The sequence below is a fragment of the Pinus tabuliformis genome, chromosome X (genome assembly GCF_031772625.1).
Source record: "Pinus tabuliformis cultivar Carrire ecotype Pingquan chromosome X, CPIR1, whole genome shotgun sequence".
Classification (NCBI taxonomy): Eukaryota; Viridiplantae; Streptophyta; class Pinopsida; order Pinales; family Pinaceae; genus Pinus; species Pinus tabuliformis.
The window spans coordinates 1,324,176,831-1,324,204,748 of record NC_142308.1 but is presented as its reverse complement, the minus strand read 5'-3'; the positions used below and the strand labels follow the sequence as shown (position 1 = coordinate 1,324,204,748).

General features: G+C 41.3%; 1 protein-coding gene across 4 annotated transcripts in view; it reads left to right on the top strand.

The window, feature by feature from the left end:
• Positions 1–27,604, top strand: part of LOC149144964 (putative cyclic nucleotide-gated ion channel 20, chloroplastic) — a 550,668-nt gene extending 523,064 nt beyond the window's left edge. For 3 of the 4 annotated variants that reach the window (XM_089450165.1, XM_089450163.1, XM_089450164.1), the window contains exons 12-14: positions 25,334–25,580; positions 26,590–26,758; positions 26,998–27,604. In XM_089450165.1, the coding sequence (XP_089306291.1) occupies positions 25,334–25,580; positions 26,590–26,758; positions 26,998–27,109 (528 nt within the window). In that variant the 3' untranslated portion in view covers positions 27,110–27,604. The remainder of the gene's footprint in view (positions 1–25,333; positions 25,581–26,589; positions 26,759–26,997) is intronic. The other variant, XM_089450166.1, reaches the window with a different exon arrangement.
• The last annotated feature ends 314 nt before the right edge of the window (positions 27,605–27,918 follow it).

The following is a 27,918-nucleotide window of genomic DNA, read 5'->3' as shown; positions in this document are numbered from 1 at the left end:
CATCTTTGACTCAAAAATATTTCTTTTTACATCATTCGAAAACCCAAGAAGGGTCTCATAAAATATACAATGACTCTAATGACTCATTATTAATCCTAGGAGTCCACAATGGGGACTTTGACTAATAAAAAGATGACCCAAGCATGAAACCCATGCTTTAATAAGTCATTGTAACAATAATAAAAATTATTTTGACAAATACATATTATGAAGATCGAGCCTAGTTACATTTTTCAACCCTCCCTCTTAACTAGGGAGGTATTCATAAAGAAGATCTCAAACTATATGAACTATGAAGAGTTTAAGCACCACAATGCCATGGACTAGATTCCTGACCAGGGCAATCTATCCGAGTGGGACTAATATGGACTAAAGCTTTCAGCCTCTCTACGTATCATCAGGCTTACTTGCTAACCATCAACCCAGGGATCTAGGTGTGTATTCGAGGTTAGAGCTCCATGACCAACTCCGCCCTCCCTACCAGAGTCAAATGTCCTCCCAGCCAATGTTTCTCACACACAAGGCCTCAACAAATCTCTTCCAAACTTTTATCGTCATCAACAAGATCAGCATATCAACTAAACCAAGCTTGCTTCTAAGATATTTAAACTTCTTATTAGGAAGATACTTTGTTAGTATATCAGCTACCTGATCGTCTGTCGGGACATACTATAGCTTCACTATCTCATCCTGCACAAAGTTCCTAATGTAGTGGAACTTATTGTTGATATGCTTCGTCCTAGCATGAAACACGAGATCTCTAGACATCTTGATACAAATTTGATTATCACAATTTATCACAGTGGGATCCAAAAGCTTCTCAAACAAATATGTCAGAATCTTCCTTAACCATACAGCGTCCATTCCTACTTCACATGCAGCCACATACTCCACTTCAGCACTAATCAAATCAACGGATCTTGCTTTCTACTCATCCAGGAGATCATGGCAGATCCCAAACTAAAGCATCCACCAGTAGTGCTTCTTCCATCGGTCTCACTACCACCCCAATGAGAATATGTGAAGCCAATCAGCTTGAGTTCCTTCCTATTATACTTTAGGCAGTGATGAATCGTGTCACGAAGATATCTCAATATATGCTTGGTAGCTATCCAGTGATCATGACAAGGCTCCAACTAGAACTGGCTAAGAATGTTCATAGCAAAGCATATATCCAGCCTAATATTTACCAAATACATCAGAGAACCCACCAACTGATGATAGGAGGTAGGATCCACGAGATTTGAGTCGGAGATCCTCAACTTCTTGAGATTGGTGATCATAGAAGTAGTCATCAGCTTGGAATCCATCATCCCAAATTTCTGCAACAACTTGATGATATACTTTCCTTGCCCCAAATATATCTCCCCAATATTTTTCCATACTTCCAAACGTAGGTAATAGTGCATCAGTCCTAGATCCTTCATCTCAAATTCAGCTGCCAACATCTTCTTGCATTCTTGTATTCTTCTCTCCACACCTGTAATGAATAGATTATCCACATATAATAGAATAATGACTAGCTCATTATTCACAACCTTGATGTAGATATTTGGATCAGTGGAACTCTTCACAAACCCAATTCTTAGAAGGTATGCATCCATTCTTGCATACCATGCCCTAGGAGCTTGCTTCAAACCATATAGGGCCTTCTTGAGTCTACAGACATGAGTATCTTTTCCATTTACTTCAAAGCCTTCGGGTTGCTCAATGTATACTTCCTCATTGATGGTCCCATTCAGAAATGTTGTCTTCACGTCCATTTGATGGATATTCCATCCCATTGTAGCAGCCAATGAAACCAAAGATCTAATGGTAGTATACCTTGCAGTGGATGCAAAGGTTTCTTCATAATCTATGCCTTCCTTTTGAGAGAAACCCCTTGCAACAAATTTGGCCTTGTATTTATTTATACTTCCATCAACAGTGTGTTTGATCTTGTAGATCCATTTTGAGGTGACAACCGATTTCTCACTAGGTCTAGTAACGATTTCGTAAACGCCATTCTTCATGATGGATTGATACTTTTCTTACATAGCTTTCTTCCATATTTCTTGATGAGCAACTTCTTCAAATGTAGATGGTTCAGCTTCAATTAGTCATGCCATATATGCAGCATATCCAAAATATCTCTTTGTCCTTTTGTTAAAATTGGCAACCAGGGCAAAACTTCATGTGGGTCATCTTATTCATCGCTGATAATATTTTTATTAGATTCCTCTCGTCGAGAGGTGTAGGATTGATATAAAGATCATCTGATTCCGATAAGTATTCATGGAGATATGAATTTATTTTGATTATGGAATTATTATCAAGCCGACCTACAACTCATGTAGGCTCAGAAGCCCAAGAGTCGCATCTATTCACCCACCAATGTTGTGTATAAACATAAGAGAACTTTTCCTCATTTGGACTCACTCATCTCATCACATCTCTCTCTCTCTACTGTGCAGATATGAGTCTCTTCTCTACTGCGCTGAAATGGGTCTCTCTCTCTCACACATGTGAAGCCGGAAGCTGTTGAATTTGAAGCAGCAACTGCAGAAGTAAAGATTGACTTGGATGGCCTAGAAGATCTCATCATCTGAACTGCGTTGTAGGTTCATCTGAACCTCCTCTGGAAGCCGAAAATTTTGGTGGTGGAATGAAGTCAATCCGACTGTCGGTTTGTGAGATATGGTCTGCCCTAGTTTGATAGTGAAGCCGCTAATGCTGATGCTACTGATCTAGGGTTTGCTACTGCTGATATGAATCAGATTTATTGTACTATTTCTCTCTGCTGAATTATTGAAGATAAAGGAAGATTTGATCAAAGGGTTTCCCCACACATTGTGGGGTTTGTCCCTGGCTAGCCGCCACATCTTGTGTCTCTTGTCTTGGCTTGTTTTCTGTCGATCGTTTAATGTTCTATCTGCACTTTACTTTATGTACATGTGTTGCTAATCGGTGGAATATAATAAGAAAAAGAAGTAAACTGTTATAAGCATAGAACATACCATAACTTAACATGGTATCAGAGCTAAGGTGAAGACAAAGCCCGAGCAAGAGCAAGAGCAATCATTGAAGAGAAGATTGGCAAGGCTATCCTAAAAGAACTATGGGGTCCTCAACACTCTTTCCTGCCGAAGACAAGCTCCGTGAGAAAGCTAACTATCACGGATGAAAGATGTCTACCGATCTAACCCTTGAAGATAAAGGAGTGCTGGACCATGTAAGAGGCAATATTGTTGAGCCTTCATCAAATGCATCTGTTGCTGCCTGGAACAAATGGAAAAATGAAGAAGTCAAAACAAAGAAGATCATCCGGGACTCTATCAACAAGCGCTTGGTGGCCTACATCTTTGATCTAGACACCTCCAAGGAAATCTACGACAGACTGGTGAGTTTATTTAAAGTTAATGATGCAAATCAAGTTTTGTTTCTTAGAAATAAGCTGAGGGAAATCAAGAAGGGTAAAGATGAAAGTATGCAAGCATACTTCTTAAGAATCACCGAGATCAAGAACGATCTCCTATCTATTGGGGAAACTATTACTGATAGAGAAATGGCACTCACAACTCTTGAAGGATTACCATCTGAATGGTATGTGTTCAGGACTACTCTTCTGAACTATAATGTAATTCCTGGTTTCGAGGAATTAATGGCTAGATGCATTCAAGAAGAAACAAGGGAAGAAGTGTAAGAAATGCCTCCTGCTGCCTTTTCTTTTCATGCAAAGAAAAGAAATAATTCCGGGACTAAATCAAAAGGAAAGGCTGGACCTAAGGCTAGAAGAAAATGACGATGTTACATTTGCGATAAAGCAAGTCACTATGTATGAGATCATGAGCATCATGATGAATGAGATCATGGACATAAAGGGCAACATGAGATCATGAACATATAGGATAGCATGATGATGATGCACACTAGTTTGAGCAGCATTATGATGGATAAAATCATGGACATGGGCAGCATGATGATAATCATGATCAGAGAAGCATGGTACAGTATGCAGTGGTGCAACTCGAAATCCCTCTGATGGCAATCAAAGGAATGACAAATTCAACAGCAAAGGTAAGAGGAGAGCTGGGAATCAAGGAAGAGGACAAGCATTCAAGAAGGCCAGAAATTCTAGGATGTATTAAATGCACCTGACCTCAAAAAGAACCTAGTGTCCATCTCGGGAACGGAAGACAAAGGCTACAAGGTAACCTTCAGCAATGGCAAGGTATGTATATGGAAAAATAATGTTAAAGATGCCTTTACTCTTGGGTTTAGTGTTGATGGAAGTCTGCTAGCTATCATGTCTTATGACATATCTCTTCAGTCCGAACTTTGGCATTAGAGGTTTTCCCCCCTTCATTATAAAGCTATATCGGTGTAAGACAAATGGTAATAGGGATGCCCGAATTCTGAATAGAGAATGAAGGTGTATGTCCAGGATGTGCTGAAGGAAAGCTCAAAAAGGGACCATTCCCCTCAAGCCAAAGCAAGTCCTCTGATATATTACAATTGGTTCACTCAGGCATACCTGAGGTTGGCATTAAGAGGGAGACTACTACACCACATACTCCTGAGCAGAATGGTGTGGTGGGAAGGAAGAACCGCACGATGATGGAAGCTGTCTGGACCATGCTACATGATCAAAGACTTCTGATGTTTCTATGGGCTGAAACTACAATCACCGTCGTATATGTACAAAATCGATGCCCTCATCGAGCATTGGGTTCCAAGACTCCTAAAGAAAAGTTCACCGCGAGGTGAACAATCTTTCGACTTTGAGGAGCTCTCAAGAAGCCAACACCAGGAAACCGAAAGAAAAGGATGATGAATCAATGCCTGATGTAGAAGAACCCATGGATCTGATAGATTCTCATCCACATGAGCCTTCCTCTTCTAGGAAGAGGCCTTAATGGCTTAGGGCGATACTTGATGATGCTAAAGGACATGCTGCACCCTGAGGAACCTTCCGTCAAAGTAAGAAACTTAATAGGTATCAAGGATACCTGACCATCATGAGCACAATCATACAAAATGAGCCTTCGTCATTCTCAGATGCTGTCAAGCATCAAGTATGGAAGGCTGCTATGACCATAGAATATGAGTCTATTATGGAGAATGATGTCTGGGAAGTAGTTCCCAGACCCTGGACAAGACAATTGTTACTTCAAAATGGCTTTACAAGATAAAGCATGCAGCAGATGGAAGCACGGAAAAGTATAAGGCTCGTTTTGTTGCTCGAGGTTTCTCCCAAAAGGAAGGTATAGACTATGATGAGATTTTTGCACCTGTTGCCAGATATACGACCATCCGCTCGATCATAGCCCTTGCCGCTTCACAAGGATGGAACCTACATCAAATGGATGTCAACACTGCGTTCTTGCATGGCTCGATCAAAGAAGAGGTCTACGTGGAGCAACCCGAAGGATTTGAGATTTTGATCGAAAATCTCATGTATGCAGGTTGAATAAAGCTCTCTATGGGCTGAAGCAAGCACCCCGAGCATGGTATGAAAGGATCGATAGCTACTTGATAAAGCTGGGATTCACTGGGAGTGAAGTCGATCCTAACCTTTACTTTAAGGTTGAAGATGACAAGCCTCTCATACTGGTATTGTATGTGGATAACCTATTTCTAACAGGTGCAGACCCTCTCATTCACAAATGTAAGAGGGAGCTGGCCTCTGAATTTGAAATGAAAGACCTAGGACTGATGCACTACTTCCTAGGACTTGAAGTATGGCAGAAGTCAAGGGAAATTTTCCTATCTCAAGGGAAATATGTGGTAAAGATATTGGAAAGATTTGGTATGATGGACTGCAAGCCTGTGACTACCTCGAGGATCTTAACTTTTAGAAGTTATATGGTAGTGATGTCGGACCAGATTTGGGAAATGCCTCTGAGTTTCATAAACTCATTCGCATTGATGTTCTTGGTGAACCTCCGTCCGAACATATTTTTTGCAGTTAGCATTGTGAGCTCATATTTGGTTGAGCCTCACTGGATTGATGCCAGGAATCTTCTGAGATGTCTTCAGGACACAATCTCTCATGGATTAAGATACACTGCCGGAGATGTGAGACTACTTGGATATACTGATGTTGATTGGGCAGGCAGTGTGGTGGACCGTAAGAGCACTTCCGGGTGCTGTTTCACCTTGGGATCTGCTTCGATATCCTGGATGAGCAGGAAGTAGAAGTCGGTGGCTTTGAGCACCGCCAAAGCAGGATATATTGTTGCTAGCATAACCTCGTGTGAGGTAGTCTGGTTGCGAAAGCTCTTCAGTGAGCTATTTGGATTTACATTGGATACCACTGTGATTCTCTATAACAACCAGAGGTGGGATTCGATTATTGAGGAATCCTGTATTCGTCGATTGCTCCAGCAGATAGACATCATCTTGGATATGGTAAGTTGATGAGCAAGGAGGCTCCATCGCATTAAGATGATGTACAAGTTGATACACCTTGTCAAAGCCCCGAGGAAAGATCTAATCTGTGATTTTCCCAAACGACTTGGAGTCGGTAAGAAACCCTTGTACAAGGGTCCTACATGTTGCATACATTGAGCTCTGGGAGCTCTGAGGGCTTGCGGTTATTATTGGAGCAACATTCGACCACAGGGTGACTCACCCTCCCCTGGTGGTGCGCACTGGAACAAGATGATTCGCTCTCTTGTGGGACAAGATGATTCGCTCTCTTGTGGAACAGGATGATTCAATCTCCTGTGTAGCAGGATGATTAGTTCTCCTGTGAGGCCTGGATTGATGTGCATACGACCACAGGGTGACTCACCCTCCCCTAGTGGTGCGCACTGGAACAAGATGATTCGCTCTCTTGTGAGACAAGATGATTCGCTCTCTTGTGGAACAGGATGATTCGCTCTCCTGTGTAGCAGGATGATTAGTTCTCCTGTGAGGCCTGAATTGATGTGTTCTCCATGGCAACCTGGATTGATGTGTTCTCCATGGCAATTGTAGCAGGATTGATGTGTTCTCCTGTGAGGCCTGGATTGATGTGTTCTCCATGGCAATTGTAGCAGGATTGATGTGTTCTCCTGTGAGGACAGGATTGATTAGTTCTCCTGTCGAGGCATCCTACCCATGCAGTCTGGGACTCATGGGAAGTACCTCTCATCTGATCAATGAGTAGGGAAATGAAGTTAGGGACCATAGTAGTACCGATGGACGCATCATTGTAACTACCGCACTCCCTACGCTAGGATGACCTCCATTGATCTGGGATCAATGATACTGGTCTAGGACCAGTAGTAGGAGTGGTACTTACTATGAAGCTGACTTCGGGTTGGCTGAGACTGGTTTGGGACCAGTGGTACGCACTCTGAAACTGACTTTGAGTCAGTGGAGGATGATATTGGTCTAGGACCAGTGGAGTTGTACTCACTATGACGCTGACTTCGGGTTGGTTGAGGCTGGTCTGGGACCAGTGGTACATACTCTGAGACTGACTTTTAGTCAGTATGATACATCCTCGATCATTTCTTCTTCTTCATAATTCGGACAAAAGCAGAGCAGAATAGAACAATGCAAGAGTAGAGCAGAACAGAGCAAAACAGTACAGATCAGTGCAGGGCAGAACAAGACAAAGCAGAACAGGCAAAATAAAGCAGAGCAGAATAGAACAATGCAAGAGCAGAGCAGAACAGAACAAAACAGTACAGATCAGTGTAGGGCAGAACAAGACAAAGGAGAACAGGCAGAATAAAGCAGAGCAGAATAGAACAAAACAGTACAGATCAGTGCAGGGCAGAACAAGACAAAGCAGAACAGGCAAAATAGAGCAGAGCAGGGCAAGGGTCAGGCTGTACAAGGCAGTGCATTTGATGGATGAATAGTAACGACCGATATACAGATTGCAGATGAAGTTCTCCATGGTTGAGAGGGAGTGTTAAAATTGGCAACCAGGGCAAAACTTCATGTGGGTCATCTTATTCATGGCTGATAATATTTTTATTAGATTCCTCTCGTCGAGAGGTGTAGGATTGATATAAAGATCATCTGATTCCGATAAGTATTCATGGAGATATGAATTTATTTTGATTATGGAATTATTATCAAGCCGACCTACAACTCATGTAGGCTCAGAAGCCCAAGAGTCGCATCTATTCACCCACCAATGTTGTGTATAAATATAAGAGAACTTTTCCTCATTTGGACTCACTCATCTCATCACATCTCTCCTCTCTACTGTGCAGATATGAGTCTCTTCTCTCCTGCGCTGAAATGGGTCTCTCTCTCTCACACATGTGAAGCCGGAAGCTGTTGAATTTGAAGCAGCAACTGCAGAAGTAAAGATTGACTTGCGTGGCCTAGAATATCTTCTCATCTGAACTGCGCTGTAGGTTCATCTGAACCTCCTCTGGAAGCCGAAACTTTTGGTGGTGGAATGAAGTGAATCCGACTGTCGGTTTGTGAGATATGGTCTGCCCTAGTTTGATAATGAAGCCGCTAATGCTGATGCTACTGATCTAGGGTTTGCTACTGCTGATATGAATCAGATTTATTGTACTATTTCTCTCTGCTGAATTATTTTTTTTTGAATCTAGGATAATCGGTAACTGGTGAGAGTTATCCTGAACAGACCCAGGATCAAATCTGACTGGCTGCCACTATAAACCTAGGCTACGTGCAACAACCTGCAAGCCGCACAATAGCAGGTAACTTATGCCTCGACAAGAGCCGAGACGTCCTCTATGGGGTCGCCTACTCTTCTAGCCAAGACACAACAGGTCAACATATACTCAATGGGATTTGAACCCTCATCTCGTGGGTATCACCCAGCGAAACTCACCGCTAAACCCCATATCACTGTATTTCTCTCTGCTGAATTATTGAAGATTTGATCAAAGGGTTTCCCCACACATTGTGGGGTTTGTCCCTGGCTAGCCGCCACATCTTGTGTCTCTTGTCTTGGCTTGTTTTCTGTCGATCGTTTAATGTTCTATCTGCACTTTACTTTATGTACATGTGTTGCTAATCGGTGGAATATAATAAGAAAAAGAAGTAAACTGTTATAAGCATAGAACATACCATAACTTAACATTCTCTCTAAAGGTTCCTTTCGCAGCTCCATGTCCTTCAGCATCTTCAAGAGTAGATTTTAACCAATTTGGCCTCTTCTTTGTTGTTCGGTATGATCATAGATTGAATAGGCTCACTTAGTCCTTCTTCTTCTTGAATTGCAGAAGGATTGTCAGTTTGTACTTCTTCTTCAAATATAGGTAGATATTCGTCATCAGAATCAATAGGAATATCCTTGGATCTTTTGTAGGCTTCATTTTCATCAATATAACGCCCCTGCTTGCTTCAATGTGTCTCCCTTACTTGATGTAGATTCTATATGCCTTTGAGAGACTATAGCCAACGAAGATCCCTTTGATGCTTGTAGAATCTGTGAAAATTCCTAGTACAAGGAACCCCTACTGTAGTGAATCTGAATCCACTTCACCTACTTGATTTTTTTTTTAAATTACATTCATCAATTTATTCTTCTGAATACTGAAGCAAATTACTTCTCCAACCTACACTAATTAAATATTTGATTTCATGAAACAGAAAATAGATCAAAGAACAAGATACATATGAAACACTTATTTTTGGACACAATAGTCCCCGGAAAAAAGAAAACCGATGCAGTAGCTCTGAGGATTTATTATTATGCAGGAGAAATATCTGAATACAAATCTAGGATGCACATATAGCATTCCTTTACAAAGAAAATACTGGCGGAAAATCTGAGTGAGTTTTACCTCACTTCACCCGGCAGAATTTCGGTTGATCCGACACAAGATTAGCTAACCCCGGCTATTTCTGCGTCACCTATTCTACCCTCTGCGTCAGCTTTCCCGACTGTTTCGGCAGTTTCTGGCAATTTTGGTAGTTCCATCTTCTGCCCTCTGCGTCAACTTTCCTGGTTGTTCTTGTTGTTCCTGGCAATTCCAGCTTTTGCATGAGAGGCAACTTTTCTGCTCTGTTGGCTCTCTCCGCCTCTCTGTCTGTATTCTCCGGAAATTCCTTCTCCCGAATTCTCACTACCCCTCTGCTACAGAATGATCACTTAATTCAAAATCCTTAGCAAACCCTGCCCTAGGAATCGAATTCTTGATCAATTCGTTCTCTCCATGTGTGTTTCCAAATGAACCCCAAGACTCCATTTTATACTTTTCCTGTTAAGTCTTCAACGACCGAGATTAAGCCTCTAATCAACGACTAAGATTAAAACATGACTTGATCCACCTTCTAGATTATTCTCATCCATATTTTGATTAATACCCATTAATATTTTAATTTCCCTAAGTTTAGACTTAGGAACCCCATTAAAAATATTAATTATTTTAATAAAATACAATCCGGGTGGAATTTCACCAAACAGTTTATGGGTTCTTTAGAACTCATGTGCCTTAGCCTCTCCACCAATTTTCAAGGCTAGATCACTTCTGATGCTACCAAAAACTAGCACTCCCTCTTAGAGAGGAAAGTGCTCTAGCAACAATGCCCAACTGCATGCTACTCTGCTTCTGAAGCATCTCGTTTCTGCACTGTTGTTGCCACCAACACTATGCTTTTGTTGCTGCTGCTACTGCACTGCTGTCCATGACACTGCCACTACCATTGCTGCATCTGTACTACGACTCCCTCTCAAATGTTGCATTTGCTATGTTGCTAGCACTGCCATTGCTAACACTGCATCCATACTGCAACTTAGTTATTGAGAGAAGCAATTGAAAAACATCCAAAATTAGTTGAACTTAACTGTGTTCAACATAATACAATGAATGTTGGAATCTGACTGCTGCTGATTCTAACCCTCTGAATCTTTTGTGTTGTTGCTGACTCCTGCACTGTGCCAACTGCACTGTTGCCAGCCTTGCTCTGCATTGATCAGTCTCTGGTCCCAAGCTATTGCATCTGTCCTCCAAACACTCCACTACATCATCTGATACTAAGTCCATATCGAGACTGCTAAATCTTGGGCTCTCGTAGCAAGGAATTGATCCAGGAGGTGGACTCCTCAAGGATCCTGCCCACATGTAGTCCTCTCGACTACAACTCAATATCGCCCCATCTCCTTCTTGGAGATGCGTGGGCACTCATGGCAAAATCATCCTCGTCAATCTTTGCTAAAGCAGCCTTAGGATCATATTTCTCATCCTTGTCCCTTTTCTTCAAAGGACACTGGGATGCATAGTGGCCCATCTCGCCACAACTGAAACATTTCACCTTAGAAATCTCCTTCTTTCGCTTCAGCTTATGCTATCCCTTCGATGCTAGAGTTGTGTTCTCCTCCTCCTCCTTTGTCTTTGTGCCACTCCCACTGCTGCCACTGAGGTTGACCTTCACTAGGTCCCTCCTTAACTCCTCCTATTGAAGAGCCGCCCACATCTCCTCCCATGAAGGTAGTTTTTCTTTGCCCAATATGCTTTGGACGAAAACTTGCCATTCATCCGAGACTCCATTCAGGGCTATCCTCACCATCGCAGTTGGCTGAGGAGTGGACCCCATTGCAGCAAGCTAGTCTCTAGTGTCCTGAAGACGTTGAAGATAGAGGTTCACCCCTTCTCCTTTCTGCATCAAAGTTCGCTGCAACTTCTGCTCCAAATACATCTTTCGTTGTTCGGAAGAGCCTTCATACAGAGAAGACAAGGCTTCCCACATCTCTCAGGTTGTATCCTTGCCCTGCAAGTGTGAGACCACATGATCTCGAACTCCATCGAGAATGAGCCTCTTTGCCTTCCCCTGCTTGACTTTGTACTTCTTCTTTTGATCGTTGTCAGCAAGAACAACTACAACACTATTGACGTAGGTCTCAAGATCATGTTCCTCCAGAACAACTAAGATTCTAGTCTTCCATATGACATAGTTGGAAGCACCTTCCAACCTGTCCTGATCTCTAAGCCCATGCGTGTTTGAAATTTATAAGTCTGACAAGTTAGAAATCCCTACTTCATTATCTGGTTTAATTTCTCCTACTTGTTTATTCCATTAACAAGTTATTTATAAATATAAACACTGAAATAAACACAAGTGCAACCTTAACTCATATACAGATCAACAACTGAAATACTGAGACAAACACATAAGGGACACCGTTATTTTTGGACAATCATCCCTGGAAAAACCCAATGCGGGAAAAACGGTGCAACAGTTATGAGGGTTTTATTATTATGCAGATTCTTGAGTATAGCAAGGGTGCCAGAAATGGCTCACCCAACAGAGATTGTTACATGGCAGTAATACCTCTTCTCGGAGATAGATATTCAGCCTCTCAGCTCTAGTCAGCGCCACGAATATCCTTCTAGTGCTTCCTCTTCACCCTGCGTCAACCCTGCTAGCTTCAAATCAGCTCCTAAAGCCAATGCGTCAGCCTCCTGGCTCTATGCGTCAGCTCTTGAGTCCTCTATGTCACCCACGCAGGTCCCTCACCTCTGTGCAGTTCGCAGCTGCCTCTGCGTAGCTCTAGCTGCCTCTGCATCAGCCTCTTCAATCACTGCGCTGACCCTCTAGCACTATCCCTGCCTCTCTGCTATGTACTCACTGCCCCTCTCTGCAACAGATCACTTGTTTGAATTTTCTCAGCAAGCCCCGCTCCAGAAAATCGAACTGATTGATCAACTTGGTGTATCTCCAACTGACCCTCAAGCCTCCTCTTATACTTTTCTTGTTGAGTCTTCAAAGACTGAGATTAAGTCTCTAATCAACGACTAAGATTAGATTTGGCTTGATCCATGTCATTTAGTACATTCTCACCCAGTTTTATATTAATATCCATTAATATTTTAATTTTTCTAAGTTTAGACATAGGAACCCCATTAAAAATATTAATTATTTTAATATCTCTCCAATCGGGTGGAATCTCCCCAAACCATTTCTAGGTCTTGGAGATCTTATGTGCCTTAGCCTCTCCACCAATTTTCATGGTTAATGCACATTCGATGCTACCACAAATCAATTCTCCCTCTTAGCGAGGAATGTGCTCTAGTAATGCTCCACCACTGAAACATCACACTGATCCTTCCACATTAGTACCAATGTTGATGCTTGGCCTGCTACCTCACATCATTTGCACTGCTGCTTCTTGTATTGCTACCCATGACACTGCCATTGCCACTGCTACATCTATACTGCAACTCCCTCTCAATATGTTGCCCATGCTGTCCCTAGCACTACCACTGCTAATTACTGCATTGCAACTCAGTTACCGAGATGTAAGTAACTGATCTACCCAAATATCGACATCTCGATCAATTTGGAAGCCTCATGAAACTGAAGTTTCCTCTGCTACTATCCTATGCTCCTTCTGCTGCCTCTGCACTGCAGCATACACCTTTGTGCCTCTCGCACTGCTGCAACCTCCACTGCGCTGCCTCAGATTTCTGCACCCAAGCACTGCCTTGCTGCTCCACTACACTTTTCTCCACTCGACCTCTGTCATCCCGCTACTGTCATTAAAGGCTCTCGTAGTTGGATATGATCCAAGAGTTTGGGCACCTCAAGGATCCTACCCTAGTATGTAGTCCTCCTGACTACAACTCGATGTCTCTCCACCTCTTCTCTGGAGGTGCATGAGTACTCATGGCACAGTCATCATTATTCTCGACTTCTTTCTCCGCCTTAGCCGGAGTTGCCTTGGAGTCGGAAGCCTCTCCCTTGTTCTTCTTCCTGGGACACTAGGATGCATAATGTCCCAGCTGCCCACAATGGAAGCACTTCACATTGGAGATATCCTTCTTCTTCCTCTTCCCTTGTTGTCCCGCAGATGCTAGAGCCGCATCCTCCTCCTCTTTCTTGATTCGACTTCCTTTGCCACTACTCCCCACCTTGGTCAACCATCTGATCTCTTCTTGGCAAAGAGCTGCCCACATTTCTTCCCATCCTGGAAGAGTAGCTCTGCCCAAAATACCTTGGACAAATGTCTCCCACTCCTTGAAGACTACATTCAGGGCGGTCCTCACCATGAACTCCAGATCCGGTGTAGACCCTATGGAAGTAAGTTGGTCACGAATCTCCTGCAATCTGAGGAGGAATAGATCTATCTGCTCCCCCTTATGCATCTGATACGACCACAGTTGATTCTCCAATAGCATCTTCCGTTGCACGGAAGTGCCCTGATACAAGGTCATCAAAGTATCCCACATCTCCTTTGCTGTGTTCTTTTCAGCAATATGTGGTATGACATGATCTTTGACCCCGTCAAGGATTATGCACTTTGCCCTCGCCATTGCATCCTCATATTTCTCATTATCAGCTGGGTTGACTGGGATAGCCACGGTTCTCAAGGCAAAGCCCTTGATGTGATGTCGATCTAGGACTGCCAGGATCTTGGCCTTCCAAATGACAAAGTTGGAAGCCCCGTCCAACCTGTCCTGATCCCTTAGTCCGTTCACTGCCATTTCCGCTCCTCTTCTGGACTCCCTCTGAGTTTCGACTTCCCTCCTGGAAATCTCCCTCTAAGTCCTGATTTCCCTGCTGGAAATCCTCCTGCCAAATGTCAAACCGCTCCTCTCCAATCCTCCTTGCAACTGCAACTCGGATCTGGATTTCTTGGCTAGAAATCCGTCAAGGTAGCGACTCCCTCTACCTTGGTTCTGTCCCGTTAGGTACTGTTCTGCTTTGACAGAAACAGCACCCCACCAGCTTCCCAACCACAATCTGCCCATAGCTCCCTAGGCCCCGGCAACTGAAGAAACTAAGCCTTCCAGCTCTGTGCAATCCCGACAAAGGCTGAATCACTCCTCTGGCCAACTGTGTCAATCCTACCTGGCTGAGTAGGATGACGTGGCTCTTCGTGAGCCTCTTCTGCCTCTCTCTGCCTCTGCACTGGCCCTCTCCTTGGCTCGAAATGATGACACAGGCCCTCTGCGTCACTTCTTTTTTGCTTCCTTCTGCTTAGGAGCAACTTTGTCTCTCGGGACAGCTACTACTACTAGAAATTTCTGATATCGCTGATGCCTTCAGTCCTCCTGTGATCTGCAACCCTCTGATACCATGTTGAAATTTCTAAGTCTGACACGTTAGAAATCCCTTATCTGGTTTAATTTCTCCTACTTGTTTATTCCATTAACAAGTTATTTATAAATGTAAACACTGAAATAAACACAAATGCAACCTTAACTCACATACAAATCAGCCACTAAAATACTGAGACAAACACACAAGGGACACTGTTATTTTTGGACAATCGTCCCCGAAAAAACCCAATGCGGGAAAATCGGTGCAACAGTTCTGAGGGTTTTATTATTATGCAGATTCTTGAGTACAACTAGGGTGCTAGAAATGGCTCACCCAACAGAGATTGTTACACGACAGTAATACCTCTTCTCAGAAATAGATATTTAGCCTCTCAGCGCTAGTTTGACCCACGAAAATCCTTCTGGCGCTTCCTATTGGCCCTGTGTCAGCTCTTCTAGCTTCATCTCAGCTCCTGAAGCCTCTGCGTAAACCTCCTAGCTCTCTGCGTTAGTCTCTGGCCCTCTACGTCACCCACGCAGGACCCTCAGCCTCTGCGCAGTCCCTAGCTGCCTCTACGACAGCCTCTTCAGTCACTGCATTGACCCTCTAGCACTATACCTACCTCTCTACTATGTACTCATTGCCCCTCGCTGCAACAGATCAATTGTTGGAATTTTCTCAGCAAGCCCCGCTCCATAAAATCGAACTAACTGATCAACTTGGTGTATCTCCAACTAACCGTCAAGCCTCCTCTTATATTTTTCCTGTTGAGTCTTCAACAGCCGGGATTAAGTCTCTAATCAACGGCTAAGATTAGATTTGGCTTGATCCTTGTCATTTAGAACATTCTCAACCAGTTTTATATTAATACCCATTAATATTTTAATTTTCCTAAGTTTAGACTTAGGAACCCCATTAAAAAGATTAATTATTTTAATATCTCTCCAACCGGGTGGAATTTCTCCATTTCTGGGGCTTGGAGATCTTATGTGCCTTAGCCTCTCCACCAATTTTCATGGCTAGAGCACATCTAATGCTACTAGAAATCAACAATTGCGATGCCATTTCACCCAACTGTTGAACTGACTCCTTTAGTCATTGCTTAACGCTACTCAGCTTCTTAGCAAGTGAGAAATTTGAAATTTCTGGTGGAAAGTTCTCTAAGGAGAAAATACCCCTTCTACGTGGCTTCGTTCTTTTCCAGCGGATTTCTGCCTCGACAGAAAATACGCCCTTCGAGCACTGCGTTGAGGTTTTCTGTACTCCCTCTGCCTCTACAAACTCACGATTCAGAAGTCGTACCTCTTTGTCATCTCACTCAGAGAGAGATTTCCTCGGATCTGCTTCCTGGCAAGGACTGTGCAATCCCTTCAAGGGGATTCGAATTTCTTCCAAGTGCAATGTTCGCCCTCACTATTCAACACTGGTTTTGCTCTTCCTATTTCAAAATCAACGCTTTGATACCATGTGAAAATTCCTAGTCCAAGGAACCCCTACTGGTGCAAATCTGAATCTACTTCACCTACTTCATTTTTTTTTAAATTACCTTCATCAAGTTATTCCTCTGAATACTGAATAAAATTACTTCTGCAGCCTACACTAATTAAATATTTAATCTCATGAAACAAAAAGCAGAGCAAAAAATGGTTCTTTTGATGATGATAGTCATGTCATAGATATGATCCGAATATGCATATGCATCTACAAAATGTAATTTCTCTTCATTAATGAAATTACGATTTTCCTAGGGGAAAAAAACAGAGCAAAGAACAAAATACATAGGACATACTTATTTTTGAACACAATAGTCCCCAGAAAAACCCAATGCGTGAAAACCGATGCAGCAACTTTGAGGGTTTATTATTATGTAGGAGAAATATTTGAATACAAATCTAGGATGCTCATCTACCAATCCTTTACAGAGAAAATACTGGCGGAAAATCTGAGTGAGTTTTACCTCACTTCACTCGACAGAATTCTGGTTGATCCGGCACAAGACTGGCTAACCCCGGCTATTTCTGCCTCACCTCTTCTGCCCTCTGCGTCAACTTTCCCAACAGTTCCTAACAGTTCCGGCTTTTGCCCTCTGCGTCAGCTTTTCCAGCTGTTCCTGGCAGTTTCGGCTTCTGCGTGATAGACAACTTTTCTACTATGCTGGCTCTCTTCGCCTCTCTTTCTGTATTCTCTAGAAAGTCCTTCTCTCGAATCCTCACTGCCCCTTTGCTGCAGAATGATCACTTAATTCAAAATCCTTAGCAAACCCTCCCCTAGGAATCGAATTTTTAATCAATTCGTTCTCTCTGTGTGTGTTTCCAATTGAACCCCAAGCCTCCATTTTATACTTTTCCTGTTGAGTCTTCAACAGTCGAGATTAAGTCTCTAATCAACGACTAAGATGAAAACATGACTTGATCCGCCTTCTAGATCATTCTCACCCATATTTTGATTAATACCCATTAATATTTTAATTTCCCTAAATTTAGACTTAGGAACCCCGTTAAAAATATTAATTATTTTAATAAAATACAATCCGGGTGGAATTTCACCAAATGGTTTCTAGGTTCTTTAGAAATCATGAGCTTTAGCCTTTCCACCAATTTTCAAGGCTAGAGCACTTCTGATGCTACCAAAAACTAACAGAATCTAACTTCTTTCGTTTGTCCTTTGGAATGTGGATATATGCAAGATTCCCAAAGATTTAGAGATGATCCACACTTGGCTTCTTCCCTGTGAATGCTTCCTCGGGTGTCATATTTTCAAGAATTCTATGAGGACTTCTATTTTGAATATATACAGTTGTCATTGTTGCTTCTCCCCATAGAAATTTTGGTAAGTCTTGATCAAGGAGCATTGTTCGTACACCTTCTTCAATTGTCCTATTCTTTCTTTCGACCACTCCATTTTGTTCGGGATAGTAGGGAACAATAAGCTCCCTCTTAATTCCTGCTTCTTTACAATATGCAATCAATTCTTTAGAAGTGTATTCCCCACCATTGTCAGATCTCAAAGTCTTTATTTTCCTTTCGGTTAGGGTTTCCACTTCACATCTAAACTCCTTGAATTTCTCAAATACTTCATCCTTTTTCTTGAGAAGGTAGAGCCATGTCTTTCTAGAGTGATCATCAATAAATGTTACATAGTAAAGATGACCTCCAAGTGATTTGTCAGACATAGGCCCACACACATCAGAATGTATGAGGTCTAATATTTCTTTAGACCTTGTTTCACTATTTGAAAATGGTTTTCTTGTATGTTTTCCCAAAGAGCATCCCTTGCAAACTCCTTCACGATCTTCTTTGATATCAGGGATGCCATGAACTAGATGTTTAAGAGTGGGAATGACCTTGTAGTGAAGATGACCATATCTTCTATGCCATAGCTCAATGGGATTGATTTCCATATGAACTAGGGCTTGAGGAGGTGGTGTAATGACTCTATACAAGCTTCCTTCACAAACTCCAATAACTCTGTCTTTATCAATACTTGAATCTTTTCCCCAAACCAAGACCTTTCCATCAACAAAAGCAACTCTATCCCCTTTATCTTCTAAGAAATAGATTGAAGGAAAATTAATTTTCAAACCTAGAACATATAGTATGCTGTTGAGATGTAGTTTTGCTCCATTCTGTAGCTTCAAATATGTTGATCCCAGGTCTCTAACGACATAGTTTTTGTTGTCTCCCAATTCCACTGCATGAGAAGATGGTTCCTTTGATAGAGTTTGAAGTTGTTTACTTTCCCTTGTCATATGCCTTGATGATCCATTGTCAATGATCCATGCATTATCATTATTAAGTGATCCTGTAAGTGCTGCTAAGAACCCTTGACTTTATGAAAATTTCTGAATCTATCACATCAGAAACCCCTACTACAATATCTGGTTTACTATCTGCTACTTGTTCTTTACAATAACAAGTTATTTAATAACATAAACATCGAAGTAAACACAATTGCAGCCTTCACAAATATACAGGTCAACAACTAAAATAAACTGAGAAAACACAAGGGACATCGTTATTTTTGGACAATCGTCCCCAGAAAAACCCAATTCGGGAAAGCCGATGCAGCATATATGAGGGTTTTATTACTAAGCAGATTTATGAATATAACTAGGGTGCTAGATATGGCTCACTGTTTAGAGAATATCCTCGGCAGTAGTACCTCTATTCGGAGACAGATATTCTAGCAAATCAACAACCGAATGAACAATCCCATAGTGACTTTGGCTATTCCTTGTGCTAGACAGCGAAAGTTGCTCCAAGCACTCTTCTAGAACTGTGTCACCCTTCAAGAACTGTGTCACCCTTCCTCAACTCTACGTCAGCTGATCAACTCCCAATCTGCCCCACAAACTCTCCCAGCACTGCATCTGAAGCCCTCTTCGACCTCTATGTCAGCCTTTATTGCCCTCTGCGTCCTCTGCACTGGCCTCCTTAACCTCTGCATCAACCCTCTTAGGCTCTGCGTTACCTCTTCCGGCACTTCGCTGCCTCTCTAATATGTATTCTTCAGCCTTGGATCGAAATCCCTTGTTGAACTGCACCTCACTGCAACTAATCTCTAACTTGATTTCCTCAGCAAACCCAACCTCATAAAATCGAATTCTTGATCTCTCTTGGTGTGTCTCCAACTGACCCTCAAGCCTCCTCTTATATTTTTCCTGTTGACGATTCAACAGCCGAGATTAAGTCCCTAATCAACGGCTAAGATTAGATCTGGCTTGATCCTCATCACTTAAAACTTTCTCACCTATTTTATACTAACACACATTAATATTTTTATTTTCCTAAGTTTAGACTTAGGAACCCATTAAAAATATTAATTATTTTAATATCTCTTCATCCACGTAGAATTTCTCCAAACGATTTATGGTTCTTGTAGATCTCATGTGCCTTAGCCTCTCCACTAAATTTCAAGGCTAAAGCACATCCGATGCTACCCAAAATCAACAGACTTTTGACCTTATTGAATAAGTAGTAGACAATCTTCTTGATCCATCTTCCTGTAGAATTGAATCCTATTCTTATCATAGAGGGAGTAATCATTTCCTTCAAGCCAACGAAGTGATCTTCAATCTTCTTCAGCCTTAGCTCTGATACCATGTTGAGAAATCAATGCTAGTAGAATTAGGGTTAAATTTCTCTTTCTTGATAATTACTTGTGAATTATGTTGGTTTCTTTTACTTATTTGTTACACTATCTTTCATCAAGCAATTACCAAATATGTGTGCATGAAGATCACAAAAACACAAGACACAAGATGTAGGCACTTTGTCAAGGAAAAACCCCTATCTAGGGGAAAACCTAGTCAAAATATCTTCCTTCAACAGTTTTTCTTGAGACTCTTCAACCTAGACACATACCTCCTCCACACCAGGCCAGCCTTTCCTTCTTCGAACCAACCTTCGACCTAGTAGCAACAACATTTCGACCCCAACAAATTTGACTTGGCAGCTTTCAGCATCAACTGGCAACAGCAACAACTTCGACTTTGACAAAGCGACTTCGATCTCCTAAAGTAGCCCACACGAGAGAGAGAGACATCCCAAAACTTCGATTTTGTCCTTCCTTTCCTTCTTGACCAAATTCACACTCCTTTTAGCCTCCTTCTCATTCACACTTTTCCCGGCTCTTTCTTGGATATCGAACTTGTGAGAGAGAGTGAGTCCAAATGAATTCGATTTGCTTCAATATATAGCCTTTTGATGAGGTCGAATTGCAGAGTTGAGGACGACTTGATCTCCTTGAGGCCAACTTGGTGTGGAGGTTAAATAATTCATCTTTGACCCAAAAATAATTCTTTTTACATCGTTCGAAAGCCCAAGAAGGGTCTCATAAAATATACGATGACTCTAATGACTCATTATTAATCCTAGGAGTCCACAATGGGGACTTTGACTAATAAAAAGATGACCCAAAAATGAAACCCATGATTTAATAAGTCATTGTAACAATAATAAAAATTATTTTGACAAATACGTTTTATGAAGACCGAACCTAGTTACATTTTTCAACACCTTTGACATGTTCCATAACCTCATTTTCAATGAGATTCTGATTTGTCATTTTCTTCCATGCAAGATAGTTTGAAGCCCCAACCAATTTGTTGCTTTCCTTTCAAAAAGACATTTTGACGGATTCAGATAAGGTCATATACTTACTTGATAGGATGCTTTGTTCTCCTTGATGCTTCCTTGATGTTGACAATGATATAGTGTTAATTTTAGGTATGTTCTATGCTTAGAGCAATTTATTTCAATTTTCACAGTTAGCTCAATATCTTTTCGAGAATAGCAATCACTCAGCATTAAAGTAAATTGTAAATCACAGAAGACAAGCCAATACAAGAGGACACAAGATTTGGCGCTAGCCCGAGACAAACCCCAATGTGAGGAAACCCTTGATCAATTCTTCTTATATGTTCTTCAATAGTTCAGTAGAGAGAGATAGTACATATACATCAAAAGTCAACACTTTGACTTGACAAGATAAGAGATCAGACATCAGAGATCTTCACTGTGAAGATAACACAATGTAGCAGATGATAGGCCTAGAGCAGCTCAACCAATTGCCTAGAATACTGAAGCTTTCCTTTATAACGCTCTTCCTCCTTTGCTGCTTCACTGATCATGTCAAGTCTGCCCATCTGGCAACTTGTGTAAGTTGAAAGGGCTGAAGCATTTCATAGCAGACCTTGACACTGAATAGAGCACAAACACTGTGAGCTACAACATTCTAAATCAACCCCACAGTCCATCTATTAACTGCAGCTTGCCTGCACATATTTAATCCAACGATACCCTGCCTTATAGGGTCTGAACGCAGCACTTAAGGAGGCCTCCAACTACTGGCTATGGTCTACGGCCTAACCCAGCAGTTGATTGTAACCTTGTCCCTTCATACAGTGATCCAATTAGCCTTCAAGCAACAACCTCATAGTTTCTCCTCATTGGGTACTTTTGCCCAGCATATCATACTCAAACATGGCCCTGCTGTCACCTTCAGCAACAGCAGCTAGGTGACTGTGTAAGGCTTCTTTCTGGACAGCAACCAGCTGTTAGTATTTCCTATGACCATCCTCCTAGAGCTGTGGATCATCCTCTAGCTGTGAAACAACGAGTAAGGGTTTCCTAGAACATTCATCCTCAATTGCGGATTGAGGCCTTTAATGATAGCATGTTTAAGACACCTTATTACAGCGAACAAGGGCTTTTTTGTCACCCTTCACTGCGTATTAAGGTCCCCTCTTCTTGATAGCGTTTAGGGCTTATGATTGTTCTTTGAAACAACAGTTAGGGCATATCCCTTTAGCCTTACGTTTAGATTTCTTCCTAACTGTTTGAGGGCTTCATTATGACAACGTAATTCACCTCCCTTTTGCCTGCGGCTAGATCTCCTCACTGCACTTCCAGTGTATAGGATTCTTCTCCTAGAGTCTCCATTATGATAGCGTATTAGAACCTTTAAGGATTGTGGATTAGGAGCTCCATAGACACCAGACAAGGTTCTCTTCTTGCTGCGTTTGAAGGTCTCTTGGGACAGAAAATTAGGGTCCCTTCACAACCTGCGGCTAGGCCATTTGGGATAGCATATGAGGGCTTTACCTTCAGCTGTGTGAAGGCCTCTTTTACTGCGACTAGGGCTCCCTCTAGGATTCCTTAGATTTGCGTTGAAGCTCCCTTAGACTAGAGAGCCTTTCCTTGGCTGCTTTGAGGGCTTACACTTCACTGCCCTTCTTGACTGCGGCTAGGGCACATCCAAGACTTCTCCTTTAGGGCTGCGTAGAAGGCATCTCCTCTAGACCTTCCCTTCCACCAAAAACCCAAACAAGTGGAGAGTGAGATCACAAGAGATGAGTGCTAAATGACTTGAAGACCTCCCCTATTTATACTAAAACGTTGAGCACAAGTGGGGTTTATTTGGTTGCTAGCTGACTTTGACGAATTGGCCCATAACACTAATAAATTAATATCTCCATGAATACTTATCAGAATCGGATGATCTTTAGATCAATCCTACACCTCTCAATAAGAGGGATCCAAGAAAAATATCGGCTGCCATTAATAAGATGACTCACATGGAGTTTGGCCCTAGTTGCCAATTTTAGCATATAGAGAATAGAAAACTTCTCTTTGTTGAAGATAGTTTTCTTCAATAATGATCCTTAATGTCACAGAGCGGGAGATCCCTTTTGATGGTGAAGTCTTGTTGATGAGGATCAATAATGACTTCTTGATGATGTCTTCAATGGGAGGAATCTAGGGTTTTGATGCTTTCTTGTAGATCTTGACTTCACTTCGATATCCTTCAAATTTCTTTGATGTCCTTCTTGAGAATTGATCCTTGAGTGTCCCTTTATAAGATGCCCTTCCTTGACTTTGTCACCTTAGCTTTGATACCATGTTGAGAAATCTAGGGCAACTGGTATTAGGTGATTTCTCTTCTTATGATAACTACTTGTGAATGTTTTTTACTTTCTTAGATTAGGATCTTCTCTTTCTTAGATTATTAGTGTTCTTCTTCATCAAACAACTACCAATGCATAAACCATAAAGAGACAAGAGACACAGAATATAGGCTATCAGCCAGGGCCAAAACCTCTCCTGTTTGAGAGGAAAACCCGAACAAATTCTTCTTCTTATAGAGACTTCAATTGATGAATACCAAGACCAAGACCCTTGACCTATTTTCCACTCCAAGACCAAGACACAATATCAACCTTCCGCTCCTTCCTCCTTGGCTTCTTCTTCAACCTTGGCTTCCTTCTTGCTTCAAACCTTTGGTCTTCTTGAATTAGGTCCGCAATCCTTGACTTTAATTTAGGACCTTCTTGACTACCCCTTCTTCCACTTCGGCTCCCTAGGAGGACTGCACTTCTCGTCGGCTTCCACTGCTGCAATAGAATTCTCTGCAATTCACAGACGTTGAAACGTGTTTGAATTTGTATGGAAACACATTTCTGATATGTGAAATGCATTTCATTCTAACTGAAACACATTTCAATTGCGTTTCAGATTTTCAATATGCAGGGGATGGGGGCATGTTTACTGCAACATAGCAATATGGGCATTCCTCCCTTTTCTTTGACCTTTTCTAGCTGCCCTTGCTGTTTGAGCCATGATTTCTGGGAAATGAAGAAGAATATGGGACGTTGTGGGAAAAACTTGATTGACTGGTGGACAAATCCACTTGCCCAATACTTGGAATCCCTTCAAAGCTACATTGTAACCCTCTGCTGTGCTCCAAATTGCCTTAGAACTCCAACCTGCCAAATGAAATGAGGACAATAGATGGACAAGGAACCTTTTTCTCAACCGAGTGACCTGGGCTAGGCCCAAGATCAAAACTTCGGGCTGCCACTATACCACCAAGAGTATATTCAATCTGCCTGTATGATGAATATACTGGGAATATATGACTTAGCAAGAACCGAGACATCCTGTATTGACTACGAACGGAGTGATTCCCTAGGGCCGTCTATTCTTCTAGCCTCATCACAACAAGCTTAACATGTCATTTTGAGGAATCGAACTTGGGTGGAGAGGGAGTTAGGACAAGGAACCCATTTAGACCGACGGGCTACTTTTTGAAAGGGCATTGTGTCCTAAACTGGGGATATATGTGGAGCACACTTCGGATTTGTGGCAGGTGACCCCTTAAGGGTGTGTCCTGTTACTTAGGTACCTCGTCTTCTATTTTTCCTTGGTTGCATATTACACAGGCATAATCCTCATATATTCTTCCATTTTCTTGTTTCCACTTTTAAGCGATGTGACCTTTACCCTAAACTCACATCGTTTGCCTCTTATGAAGACATATTTACTCATGAAGATACTGTTGTTTCCTATATTATGGGAAAAACGTTTGCACATCAGGGACAAAATTTTGTGTTGAATTTTAGCTACATTACTCACCGATTGACAAATTGATTCCTGTTGGACGTCTGTAAAATGGTACCCCATTCTGTGAAACAGCTTTAGAGAGATGTCCCCGGATCATATTCCAAGTCTACATTTGAGAATCCATATCCGTAATCAATTTACAATGCCTCGTTATTCCTGACATTCATATGTCTCCCCTCATCTCTTTGTGAAATGGTTAGGCACGTCTTGCAGCTTGGTCTTATTTCGTTAAGAACAGCCTGCCTTATATGTCAGAACCCGCTACAATGAAATTTGAAAACAGTATTGTTACATGGATACGCACTCAATATACTTCCCACAAACTAAAATAAAGTTGTACTTCTGCATTATTTTGGTGGTAGTTTCTGATGATTAAAGTTTGTCTTGCCTTTAAACAAGGATTTTTCGGATGCCTAAGCTGATTACTCAGTTCGCAATGATCATTAGAGTGAAACAATACCATTAATAAATTTTACACACAGGTACACTTGTTCACTGTTATGGAGGATATTGTGCTCGATGCAATATGTGAAAGATTGCGTCACAGATTTTATATTAAGGACAGCATCATTTTGCGGCCAAGTCATCCTGTTAACCGAATGCTGTTCATTTTACGTGGACAGCTAGAGAGCATTGGGGAAGATGGGTTTAGAGCTATAATTAATCAGGGCGAGTTCTGTGGAGAGGAGTTGTTGACATGGTGCATTGAAAACGCTGCAATGAGATCAAGTAAGTACGGTTTGCTCACACGGTCTATCTGCAACCCATATATTGTTTTGAAATATTTGTAGTGAATGTCTTGATTTTCGTTAGTGACTCTAAGGTGTATGAGAACATGATTAGTTGAAAATTTCAACTTAAGAATCTTGAAGCCATCTTAACTCTCTTGTTTACATTGTTATCAGCTCCTTGTTTTCAATTTTCAACAAATATCTGATCTTAAAGTTGTTATTTAAGCTGGCACAAATAAACAAGCAGCTTGAGGTACATCAAATTGTAAATCTGAGTCAAGGTCATTTTCTGGATTGGAGTTAAATTGAAATCAGAAGGTAGTTCAGTTGAATTGACAGATTTGTTTTTGCTTACCAAATCAATTTTCCATAGTGGCAAAAGCACAACAAGAGCATGGTAGGTAGGAAATGGAATTTGCAGCAGAAGGGAACGAGTTTGGCTGTATAAATTATGCAGGAAGTATCATAGATATTTGAAATAGCCAAAAGTCTGTTGTGAAGGATTTGTCAATCTGAAAGTCTCCTTTCTCGGTGCTAGTCAACAGGAAATTACTTGCAGCACAAAAAACAACAAAATGATTTCATTTTGCTGAGGAAATGAGCTTCCCTTATGCAAAATACATATTGTCATGGACTACGTATTACCAGCTTATATGAAGTAAATATGGTTTTATTTTAATCCTGTGAAAATCTCGCCCCCAGAAATGGTTCTCCACTGTAGGAAAAGCTGTAGACAAATATTGATTTTATATGGAGATGTAATTCAACTCAATAATGCGAGATTTCTGTAAGTTTATCAAATCCAGTATTAAAGACGATTAAACTTCATAGAAATCACTACTCTAGTATTCCCTGTGAGAGTGATCCTGACTGTTCAAAGATCTTGCAGGTGAATCTAACCCGTATGTAAGATAAATGTTTGCTATAATTGCTACTGCTTCTTATTTACTCTCTATTGCATAAATGTCTGAGGAGATGAATTGATATGTTGATTGATGCTGTGTCAGACTCGAAGAAAAGTCTCGTTAGAAGGACAGGTCAAAGGGCACTTTCAAGCAGAATAGTCAAATGCACCACTAATGTTGAAGCTTTTACTCTCGAAGCCGCAGATCTGGAATACGTCACCAATAACTTCAGTCGTAGTATGAGGAATCCACGAGTTCAAGGAGCGATAAGGTATTTGAAGCATAGATGGATTTTGAAAGTAGAGATAACAAACAATATAAACGCTTTTATGTCTTGGTATTACAGAAAGAACTGCTCCCAATTGCAATAAAACTGTGAAAAATAATGGCCCTTCCCTGTTAATATTCAGTTGTGCCCATATCTAGAAATTCATTGTAACTGATAATTGACACATTTTACATGAGAGATTTAGTAAATAGTTTAATCTCTTTCTTGGTTTCTATTTTTAGATATCAATCCCCATACTGGAGATCATGGGCAGCTAGAAGAATACAGACCACTTGGAAATACAGGCAAAGAAAGCTCGGCAGGTCTCTTAGTATGAAGGGTGAGATGGAGTGATAATAGAATGTCAAATGAATATTTGTTGTGTTATAACTTGGCTGTTCGTCTAGCTCATATGACAAATATGAAACTTGATTTTCACCTCATTGACTGGTAATGTATTACTGTAACATCAGTTCTGCTGTCATAAATGTATCCATTGATCCCAAACTACCTGGGTCAGTACCTCTCCCTTCCTTGCAGCTGTCCATGCAAACGAGGTTTTTAGGTTGTTTTGGTTCGTTTAGTTTCAAAGGGAAATCCTTTCAAGAAGTATATTAATCAGCATTATTAACAAGAATTTGCTATATAAAGTCTCTTGAGTCCTTGAGATGGATAACTGGATATGGGAAGGGGGAATGGGGGTGGTACTGGGAATTTATTCATTAGCTGGTCAGTTCATATTTATCCTTCAAAGAGTGGTGATTTAAATGGAATTGCGTATTAGAGGTGTTTATCTTGCATCTATTTTGTAAACACTCTTGAATAAAATAAAATCCCTTCCTCATTGTATGTTTCGTTGTACCCTGCCAAATAGACAGCTAATGGAGGGTGCAAAGGCACCTCCTTGAAGCTTCAAGAGTACCGTGAAAGATAGCGTACATGGTTATGCAGAAATATGACATGGATGCTTGTAATATTATTTCAAGAGGGCGTTTCTTTGTGATACCACGCAAATGATTGGGCAGAATAAAACAACTAAAAATGACATATTTTACATTACATAATACTACCATTTATCAATCATACCATCAATTTGAAAAGCTTGAACGTTATGATCTATAAAATGAAAATTTCAAGCCTGCTTAAACTACGGGACGGCTACA